We start from the raw sequence: 11,655 nt of genomic DNA on the forward strand, positions 1-11,655 counted from the left end.
CTGGGGTCTTGTAAGTGCCAAGTCCCTTTAATGGCCTCTTGATACTGGAAGTGGGAGTATTTCTGCTCCTTCACTACCAGCCACAGGAGTTCACTCCCATCTGTTATTCACACTTGGGTGCTTGTCAGACCTTCCATGACCCAGGTTAACTTACTACACCAGCAAAAACTGGACAGGCAGTTTTTCTTCTGCATTAGCTTTCTGACAGGTTATTTAGTTGCATCGGCTCATGGAAGTGTCTGATGAGCCAAACAAACACAGAGGAGAGCTGCTACACTAACTCACTGCCTCCTCAAACTGCAGCCCCACTAGGTATTTGGAGGCTACCTGATCACAACTGCTGAAGCAACAGCTGTTATACCTGCTAAACAGAAGAATAGCCAATCAAGGCTGTCCAGAAAGTTTGTAACATTAATATATCTTAGTATTTTTTCCTTATTTCTGTAGTACAAAATCCATGTAAAGCATATACAGTAAAGCTTTTTATTTAAGGGAGATGGTACAGGACAGAATGAAAACAAAATACAGTATTTAGAAAACTACAGCTTTTCTCCAGTCCTGTTTACCTACTGAGCAAATTCTGCATTAAATTAAAGGTGGTGCTGGTGGGGGGAGCAGCTGCTCCAAGTTCAAGCTGCTCACTCTCTGTACACTTAAAAGGATAGTCATACCACAGTAACACCTTCTAGTTTCTGTCACGTTTTTAAAACCACTAACACAGTAAAACTGAATAGCTAACAACATCAGATGCAATGACATTTACTTAAAATAATTCCTCAAGAACTGCCATAATATTTGTAATCAATTGCTTATGTCTCAGGAATATTTTAAGTCACTGCCTCAAAAACTAAATCCAACCAAACCCCCAAAATCTTTATTTTAAAGGAAGAGTGCAGAAGTTAACTACTCATTCAATTACTTACCAATCAAGATTTGACCTGTTTTCATTGCTGAACTACCTGGCACCAATCCATGTACTACAAGCCTCTCTTCACCAATTCCTCTGGTGACTTTATCCTTCTTGCCGTGTTTTTCTGTTCTTCTGCTGCTCCACGAAGACTGATGGACAATCCCTACTAAGGCCTCCAAAAGCCTGTGCTGCTCATCTTCTCCAGCACTCTGCAGTTTTCTGGGATTTACATAAACATACACATCTTTGTACTTTTGCTGAACAGTGACACCCATTTTCTGACCGGATTGGTGTTTCAAGATGGAAGTAAGACCAGTGGAATGCACACTGCAGCTTCCACTGCCTTTCTTACCAGAATGCTTTGGTAAAAGATTCTTCTTTTTTAACATTTTGGTCAATTTCTTCAGTTCGTACTTTCTTTCTTTTCGTGATCCCTCTTGAATAACTTCAGCTTCATTTTCACGAAACCTGACATGATTCACTGCCGGCATTTCTGGACAGCTGTTCTGAAGCAGAGTTTCTTCTTCACTTTCACTCAATTCTAAATAAAATAATTCCCCATTTTTCTGCACACCATCCAACCATTCAGGCTCAAGGTCACTGGGAAAGAAAGGAGAATGATCAGTGAAACCTCTGATAAGCAAGACTGCAATGCAGAATACGGAGAGTGTATAAAAAAATATAAAGGGGTAAAAAGCTGCATCCTGAATATTGAAAGCTTAAATGCTTTAACTTTGCCATCAGGGCAACAGCTCTTCTTGTACAAATGATGGATACAGCAGAGAAAATCATCTCTCACAGATGTTAAAATAGTTTCTTCAAAGGTCTTAAAGGAAAACATCCATTGCAGAAAGCAATATTCCCTTTTCTGAAAACAAACAAGAACCCAGCCCCAAACCATTTCTTACACATACAAGTTTTAATTACTAATAACATTCATGGGCATGATGGGGCTTTCTCTTTGAGAAAAAAAATGTCATCTTGGTTGTTCTCTCCCATTATTTTTTCCCTTATTCATTTGTAAGGCAGATTGTACCGCAAGCCCTTTGGACAGACAAGATTAACATTTCAAAATCACCTCATTATAACAAAAACAAGCAAACAAACCCAAGACCAAGATCTAGGCTACACTTTTTAAAAGACAAGTTCAAACCAGCATACTCAATCTTAGATGCAAAAATGCACAACAAAAAATTAAAGAGGCAGCACTGCTATAGAAAAAGCTTTAGCAGCTGGAATGGATCACGAAGTCACTTGTAATGAGCTGCTGCAATGAAAAGGCAACTACAGGATGTCTTAACAGGAGTAGCATCTGCACAGCACACCAAATTTTTTGTCCTAATTTGGCAATGGCAGCATGTCAACCATGTCCAGTTTTGGATAGTGCATTTTAAGAAAGATGTAATAACTGGAACAAGCCCAGAGCACAGAAACAAATAGTAAGTAGTTTATAAACATGTTTTAAAGGGAAGGAGACTGAAGAAAATCATACTCCTCTGGCTGAGAAAAAAAAAACCAAACAAGAAAGGATAGCTGAGAGACAACAGGCCAAGTGGTCCACTCCCCCACCCTAAGACGAACCACAGAGAAAATTACTTAGAGAAGGGTGAGATCAGTAACGGTCAAAGCAGAACTATTTAGTGCTTTAATTTACTGAAGTATTTAAGCCAAGAATTACAAAAGCTTTTTGATCACACACACACAAAAAAAAACAAAACAAAAAACATAAAACAGTGTTAGGAGGCAATGTAAGGAACACCTGGGGTGTTCCTTACACCCCAGAAGGTTTTTCAGGCACAGACAAGACCAATTCATTCTTCCTGACTGATGACCAGATGACAAATAGGTCTTCCTTTCTAGCAATCTGAGACCACACTGAGAAAAATCAAATGAGGGAGAACTAGAATGAAGACTTACATCATAACTATTATCATTAATAGTGTAAAATAATAGACATACTTTAGACTAGAACAAGCTAATTCTACTAAATAATGTAAATTTTGTTTAAAACTGGTATGTAACTAAAATAGAGCATGAATTTTAATACACAGATAAATGATACAGCTTCAGAGTTTATCTGAACAAACAATATTATACAAAGACAGTGCACCATAGCACCTTTAAGGGTTCAAAAAGAGGATCTGGCTGGATGAAGAATGTAGAAAACATTGGCATTACGCTCTTCCTGGAACTCCAGTGACGTGGAGAAGTCTAGGGATGCTACAGACAGGAACAGACATCATGTACTTCCTCTTCATTTATTAATTACTTTGCCCAAGTTGATAGTTTTAGAAGAAGAGCTACCACTTGCGGTAATTTGATGGTCATGGGTAAGTCAGAGTTTCCTCTTACTCAATGTCTTAAGTGCCTTACTAAAGAAAGTATCAGAATTATAACAACACCTAAAGGCTGGTCTACATTCATAACTGATTTAAACGAAGTTAAAAAAAAAAAAAATTATTCCCCCCCCCCCCCCCAAATCTCTATTCCCGTTTCTCTTCCCTTGTGCCAAGACAAGCACCTACATAATAACCTGAGCTTCTGCATATATCAGTTGAAGGATATAAAAATCTGGAAAATCCACATTCCTCTAAGAGCAGTTTCACTGCTCCTACACAGGAATTTCTTTGTGATAACCGTCTGAAAAACTGTGCCAACTGAAATCATCCACGTATGTAAGAAATACATAGTAGAAACAAAGAATCCAACTTCTGATTTTTAAGTAATAGAAGACTATTCTCCCCCAAAGAAACTCAAAAGCAATAAACAATTAACCTCTATTAGCCTTGTTTTACAGCAAGCAACAACAAACCAAGGGTTAACTGTATGATTAAATTTCACCCATATGATACTTTGCAGAAGATCATCATCTTTATCTTTCCCAACCTCTGCCTATGCAATGACAAAGTATAGCTTCAGATTGCAGCATCTATTTGGAATGTGCAAAGCCGCCATCCTCTAAATAGCTAAGGCTTCCTAAAGGGGTTCTGACCCATCACTGTTAGTGAATGTTAAACTCTGTTAAAAGACAAAACTGTAAAAAAAAAAAAAAGCAAAGCCAAACACAGAAACATGCTATTTTCACAAAGGCATTCACTTCACAGCTGTCTGAAAATAGGCCTTGCACAAAATCACAGGGCTGACATATCCCTGTTTCTACCCTGGCATGAATGTTCTGTGGCATATCCTGGTTTGTCCACATTTGCTGTGGTCTGAAGCAGCACAGTTTCAACTGCTGGAAGTTTATTCTGGAAGTCAGTAACTTTTACTTCAGAAAACTCTTCCTAAGGTGTTGTTGCTATCTTCAATTTAATCAAATATGGCTGGCTGCAAAATGACAGATCATCTATAGAGCCATTATCTTGAAACAACTAACAGTCCTTTGTGTCTGTTACTTCACAAAATTGCACTCTTTCTCCTTCCCTTCTCATGACAAATCACATCTTAACCTCTTGCTCCTGTACTTAGATGGCTGGAGTCTTGTAGGTTCAACAGAAGAAATGGGACCTAAAACTAAAGCTTCACAGTTCTGTTGGTGCAGAGATAAAAAAAGATGAATTTCAATATATCCAATGGTATTACACGTCATGTTCCATGTTGAAAACCATGGAAGACAGCTTTATCCCCTGAACACACTTAAAAAACCCGCCAATAAATAGGCATTTTTGATGAAAGAAAAAAACCCTAATGCACACAAAAGGAAAAAAAAGGGAGGGGGGGAGAAGAAAGGCAAATAAATAAATAAGGCATGGCTTCAGGCAGAAATGTAACAGCTGAGTTCTTACTTATAAGCATAGGAACAAAATATGGTGGGTGTACATCCAACAGTTTTGTCCCTCTGAGCTACAAGTATGGGACCACTACAACACAAAATACATTCTCAAACACACTTCAAAACTCTCCCATTTAAATCTTCTTGTTCTTTTTCACTGCATTATACAATGAAAGTGACATGCCAAATAAAACGCCATTGAATAGACTTTGAAACGCACATTTGAGCTGTCAAGCAAAGTTCTTTAATGCAAGGAACAGAGAGTTTTATATGAAATTAAAAACCAAACAAAATCCCCCGTGATTGCATAAATTACTTTAAATACGCATCAGCATTAGAGAGTTCTCTTCTCACCTCTCATTTCCTAAAAGACAGGCCATTTAAATAGTAGCCCCTCAAATACTAACACATTTATAATACAGGAGCTAAGTTCCCTTGTCCCTTCCAGGCAGCGCCCACCTGAGTGGCAGCAAGCAGCCCAGGGGATACAGCTTGCCCCGTTACTGTCAGCGCTGCACCACAGAGACACAGTCTGGAAAATCAAACCGTACTCTCCACTAGTACAACGACACAGACAACAAACAGCGACAAGAGTCCCGCTGCGCCGCAACCCAAGGGCCCCCTTTCCTGCGTGGGGAAAGCCCCAGCCCGCTTCCTCCCTCCCTCCACCGGCCCCGCCCCAGTGGCTCCGCAGCTCGCCCTCCGCTGCCCCGCCCTTACTCGGAGCTGGCGGACAGCGAGGTGGCGCAGGAGCCATCGCCAGTGCTGCTGCCGCCGCTAGCCGCAGGCTCAACGTCTTCTACACTCGACGGCTCCATCCTCTCAGCAGCTCCGCTCCCGCCGTTTCCCCCCGGACGCCATGACACCCGCACCCCAGCGAACCGAGGTCACGTGAGAGGTGGCGTGCCTTTCCCATTGGCGGCCCCGAGCCGGCTGTGTGGAGACGGAGTGGGAAGCCTGGAGCCGTGCCTCGTTAAACGGTGGCGGCGGCGCCTGCGGGACCCTGCCTCGGAGCACGGGGCTCCCATGAGCACCAGTTACCGCTGCGCTGCTCGGGGGGGGGTGTTCAGTGCAGCATCACCTGCCTCTGCTAGCTGGCAGTGATAATAAACACTTGGCAGTACACAACCACCTCGTTTACTTCCTCGTAACAAACAGCTGCCCCTTGAAAATCCTCCACTGGGCCAATATGAAACATATAATGGAGCACAGACTATTTCATTGTGTGATACCAAGGTCTCAGCAACAGTCCCATAAAAGAGACTAGTAATGAAATTCACGGTCCTCAATGCCTCAAAACATTGCTTATAAGGAGAAAAAAAAAAAAAAGATTCGGAGAAGGAAACATGAGGTAAATAGTAATTTTCATCAAGTCTGCTGGTTAGCAATGCACTACTGTGCTTTACACTATAGTCTTTTTTAAGGACTGGTGACGCACTACTGTAACTTCTCTTTGAGGTAGCCAGGAGAGCAGTTAGGTCAGGGAGGAGAAGCAAGGATATAAGACCGACCCAAACAAGCTACATGATCTGGCACCTTAAAGCACTCGATGCAGCCTACGAATGAGAAATCATGGACAGTCAAGAGAGAGAGGAAAAAACCCTCTGTTTTCAGGACTTAAATTACATCCCTGAAAAACAAGCCCATGACAACCCTGCAGACAACTTGCTGTGTAGCTGTGTCAGTAAACCCATCAGGACACGCATGGTGAACGAGGAAAGGGATGGAGAATAATTGTTGGAACATTTTTAATGTGTTCGGTTTAATCTCTGCTCAGCGGGATATATGCACAGCTTCAGCAGAGAGGTTTTATGCTACTGCAGCACTATGTAGGAGGCATAGAAATCTGGTATGAAATTTCTGTGCTTAAAACTGTTTTAGGGAAGCGTTCATTAATAAGTGTGATTTCAAGTGAATTAACAGACAGAAATGTTTTTACTCATTCCCATGTGCTTAAGGCTTCAACTGGAGTCACCTGTATTAAATTTTGTGGCCATTCAGTGCTTGTAAAAGATCTGATTTTACAGATAAATCGCTGTTGTGTGGATTTTAAGACTAAAATCGTATCTAAAGGAGGAGACAGAAACATTCCCTACCTAAAGAAAAAAAGGTGTTTGTTCTAATATGGTTTCACTCAGTTTAGGACAGGATATGGTAGATAATTTTTTTCCTCTCTGAGCTGGCAGCCATCATTTCACACAGATTATATAATCCACGAATGACAGACAATTCTTTTAAGAAAAGAGAGCTCTTTGGTTGTTTCCAAGTGTCAGAACACAAGATACGCACCAGCTTTTGTTCTTTCTATTGATTCCAGAAGAACAGGTGGAAAAAATATTTTAAAAGTACCCTCACTTCCCAGATAATATACCTTGTGAAAACAAAACAGTCTGCATGAACAGCATTTCCCAAAGAGCCTGACATGTTATGATTTTCTAAGAGGAATACTGCAGGAGTTAGAATTTTAATAGAGGTAGGTGAGATACAGTCCCACCCTCCCTAATTCTGCTTCTATTTGCAAGCATTTTTGATACACTGAACAGCACACTAAAGTGGTTCTGTAGAGAAGTGATAGTCTGTGCCAGATGGTCCCGTGTTAGTTAAGTTAAATTTCACTGAGTTCAAGAGTTGGCTAATTGCTTCCAGTTGTTTGCTTTGTGAGTGAGAAAAACAGGCTCTCTAAAAAGGAGGTGGCAGTATTACACTACTTGCTATTTTCTAGGGATAACCGTATCATGAAGGAAAGGACAATGGAAGATCCTAGTCCTCTGGGAGGTAGTTGGGAGTCACCTAAATGTTCTTCTGAAATAAATGTGGAATTTTTGCTGCTGTGGGAACAATTAAAGATTGCAAGACATATCTCACACAGCAGGATTTTATTTTAGTGAAGGCACAGATTTTCCCACACAACCCCTCCTGAGAGGAAAGCCTCTCATTTATTGTGCATAAATATTAGAAAAAGGCTTGAAATAATTTGTCTTCTGGCAGATTCTTTACACTCAGTCCAAAAGTTGGGCTGATGCTTCTCACTAAGGAACTCTCCATGCGAGGTTGCTGTTATCAACAAGCAGATGGTAAAAATTTGCCACAAGGCATTATTGGCATCAATACTGCTACTCACCTTTACTGGACAACTGGTTAATGAGCATTTAAAAGTGGATAATTAAAACACTCTCTTTTGCCTTAAGGTTGTTCTGATCAGCTGTTCCTGCAAGGAACTAAATCCATGTGTGGAAATTCATTTCAGAACAAGAGTTCCTTTTTACTTTTTTGGCTTAACATGCTTCAAAAATCTAGTGCATTTTAAAAATAACACTCTGCCTTGATCCACACTGATATTCAGGAAGAGATCATAGTTAAAAGATGACAGTGTAGGACACACCAGAAAGATACACAGGTCCTTTCCAATAAAGGAGGAAAGTAACTAGAGCATAACTCTACTTTTTAGCACTGTTGCATGGATACTTTTGAATCCCTACTCCAACCACTGTCCAATTTAAGCTACTAGCATTTTTCATATTGTTACATACTGACAGCTGATTTTTCGACTTGATGAAGAAACAAGGCTGGAGTTATAGTCTTTCCTAGCAGCTTGATGAAAGAGCACAGGAAAATTTAGGATTAGTATTTATGACTAACTTGTTATGTTTGTACAATCAGGCGTGATTTTAGCAATCTTACTGGGACCCATGATTCACTGATGATGTGCCAGACTGATTTCACTGATACGCACTTAGCAGACATGGATGTAGCTGAGCTCTTCCCAACATGGCTGAAAACAGGGGCAGCGTTACGCCTCTGGTACACTAAGGCAAACTAACACTCCCTCTGCTTTAAGTGAATGCTACCTGATAATTAGGAGTGCCCGGTTTATGCCTGTGAGGTGCTAATGCACTATCCAGGAATTATATCAGATCTCTCATTTTTCATCAGTCTCCCCTTCTTCATCAGGGTCATTTCGCCTGCTTAATGCCAGCATGGGTGAGGATGAGCATAGAGTGCAGTGCTGCAAACAGGGAGAGTTCAACAACTGGATCTTCCAGCTTTCTAGATCTTTTGTACAGTGCAGGCACTGTAAACAGTAAACGGTACTACTGCAAGACAAATCTCACTGGATAAAGCTGGACTGTAGTTGAATCTAACTTATACTGGCTGGGTCTAAGCATCCCTTTGCTTTTCTCCCTCTCCTTCCAAACTTCAAATTACAGCTCTTCATTACTGATAAAGAAATAAGAATTGACTTCTTATTGTTTCATTGTTTTCCAAGCAGACAGTATTTTCTGAAAGGCTCCACCAACAACTGGACAGACAGAACATGAGATGTTACAGATTTAACATGATACATCACAAGCAGATAAAACTAAGAGGAAAATATTTTCATGTCTATGTAACAGGTCTGTTCCTTGCAGCTAACACATGATTTACTCAAACAACTAAAGAAAAACTAAGAAAAAAATTGGATTGCTAAAGAGTGACGTTACAAACTTTTCAGCCATTGATTCCTATTGACTTTTTTATTCCTCCAGTGCACAACATCAGAAAAATGAGACAGAAGTTTCTCTTTTTTAAAGATTAATGACAGCCATACAGCTTTCCCCTACTCTGTCAAAGTCTTTTAAGAGACAAAAGGCACATTTCACAGGCATTCCTTCATAAATAAGATTTTGTGATTACAAGGTTTACATAAAGCTACATGAATTAAGATTGAGATTAAAAAAAATCTTCTGCTCACAACTTTTCTGACATTACTGCATAGAGACATGCAATATTGCAAGATGGTATGATTGAATAGTGATGCTGGACTGTCATTTTAATTGGGTTATTTACATATAAACAGACTAAATGGAGAATAAAGGCTACCTTCAGACCAAAGGAACAGAAATCATTTGAGAAAACACTCCAGTGCTCACTATGTAAAATATACTGTTCTGACTTTCCAAGCTTTCTGTATGAATTTCCCTCTATGCAATTGCATGAGAGAAAGTATTTTACAAGAAGAACACAGAACCAACAGAAGACAGTCAGGAAGCATTTGGGAAGATGAGCTCAACCCATCCCATTCTTTTGGAAAACAGCCTTACAGCGCTGAGTTCCCTCTAACATGAAAAGCAGCTGTTATTTAAAGTAAGATTTTTTTTTTTCCTACTGTTTTTACTTCATTGTAAATCTACAGGGCTTTTTTAGGATCACCTGCTCTGCATAGCAAGCATGTCAAGCATGAAAGAGAACCATTATTTGCAGTCAGTCAACATACAAGCGTTTCGAGTATGATAGAACCATACTACACTGAGAATATACTAATATAAGCAGTACCATGGGTCAGCATGTTTTTAATGCTCCTTTGAAGTGGAACATTCTCAGTTAAGTCACTGACAAATATATTGCACAGGGCTTCAGAGGGTCTCCTGTAAGCAGCCGAGCACATTTACTGCTTATAAAGCAGCTTCAGAGTGGAATGCAGGAACAGGCCGATTCCGGTGTGCCCACCTTGCTGTACTCAGCGTTTTCATCCTCAATGTTCACAGGAATGGATTTTAAGCCACTATTCAGTTTGATGCTTTGCGCTGGAGAGAAGCTGAGTTAATAGTTGCTAGTTTCCATAGCAAGAGCTGTTTGGAGTTAGCACTAAAAGAAAGCATACTTCTTTGGGTGAGAAATAAATCAGTGCAGCCGAGAAAACACATTAGGAAATGAACACTTTACAGAACAACTGGAGATGCGCTTCTCTTGGGCACTGTTGAATGGGATGGGGTTTTTCCTTGACAAGTTTAAGTGGCTCTCGCCTAGCACAAAGAAAATGGCACTGAGGGTGCCTTTGAAAGCCCTCCATTTGCCTGTGGGCACGGTCTTATAGTTGAGATGTCTTTGTAGGGGGACACCGTGGAGAATTGCACGTTAGGGACGGTGAAGCATGGCAGGAAGAAGCTGCTTCTCATGCAGCCTGCCTCCTGCGTATCTGCTAAAGGAGTGCCCATAGTAAATTTGTGTGCACTTAGGATTTCTTTTCTCTCCCCCTAAAGAGGGTTCTAAGAGTTCTAAGTCATTACGGAATTGACGCTGCCGAGTTTCCTTCTGTCAGCCCGTTTCCTTGAGCGCGTTAGAGCTCCAGTAGTAGTCCTGCCTTGGGGCTGCAGGGCACCTTTCCAGGGGGCATGCGGCTCCCCGCTGCTCAGGGGGCGACGGAGGGAAACCCGCTGGCGAGTAGGTGCCCGGCTGGCAGCCCCCCTTCCCGTCCCATGAGCACAGGGGCGGCTCCGGCTCTCGCCGCCCGCCACCCCCGCCCGCGCCCCGCCGGCGCCCGGGGAAGGTGAGAGGCGGCTGGACCCGGCCCCGCTCACTTCCCGCCTCCACAACAGAAGGCACCCTCGGGGAGCCCCGCGGGCTTCGCTGCCGGCCCCCTGGGACGCAGACCGCGGTTTACCGCCAGCAGCGACGCCCGCGGAGCAGAAGCCACCTCCCCGTCCTCGCCACTGACCTGTGCAGCAGGACGCTCTGCACCGAGTCCAGGTCTTCCAGGTTCCTAGTGACGGGCCGCGGGATGCTGTACCTGCCCGCCCCGAACATCGCCTGCCCCGCGGCCCCGGAGTGCGGGCGGCCGTAGGCAGGTGCGAGCCCTTCAACCCGCCCGCCTCCGCCGCGCCTCCCGCGGGGTCCGAAAACCCACCGGCGCCACGCCGCGGGGCTCGGGGGAAGCGCGTCTCACGCCGCTGGGGGCCGGGCGTGCGGTGGGGAGATGGTGGGACCGGTCCCGAAGAGATCGGGGTCTGCTGCGCCAGCCCCGCCGCGGGATCTGATCCAGGCTTCTTGCCAGCCGCCGAAGGGGGCTGCCTTACACTTGCGCGGTATTGCTTCTCAGGAACTAGCAAACCCTCAAAACACAAGTTTCATGTAAACGCAGTGAAATCATTCGTAACTGCGGCCGTAGTTTGTTTTCCCAGAGCTCCATCCCCAGCTCCCATTATGTGAGACGAGT

At 42.8% G+C, this 11,655-nt stretch overlaps 1 protein-coding gene across 2 annotated transcripts in view; it reads right to left on the bottom strand.

The window, feature by feature from the left end:
- INTU (inturned planar cell polarity protein) overlaps window positions 1–11,335 on the bottom strand; it is a 46,955-nt gene extending 35,620 nt beyond the window's left edge. Inside the window, exons 1-2 of one of the 2 annotated variants that reach the window (XM_062614160.1) lie at window positions 11,158–11,335; window positions 924–1,510 (exon numbers count right to left, since the gene is read on the bottom strand). In XM_062614160.1, the coding sequence (XP_062470144.1) occupies window positions 924–1,510; window positions 11,158–11,246 (676 nt within the window). In that variant the 5' untranslated portion in view covers window positions 11,247–11,335. Of the gene's footprint in view, window positions 1–923; window positions 1,511–5,402; window positions 5,561–11,157 lie in introns of those variants that run through there. The other variant, XM_062614159.1, reaches the window with a different exon arrangement.
- Window positions 11,336–11,655: the final 320 nt, after the last annotated feature.

Source organism: Pezoporus occidentalis, unplaced genomic scaffold (genome assembly GCF_034315485.1).
Source record: "Pezoporus occidentalis ecotype Australia unplaced genomic scaffold, CSIRO_AGI_Poc_V1 ctg172, whole genome shotgun sequence".
Classification (NCBI taxonomy): Eukaryota; Metazoa; Chordata; class Aves; order Psittaciformes; family Psittacidae; genus Pezoporus; species Pezoporus occidentalis.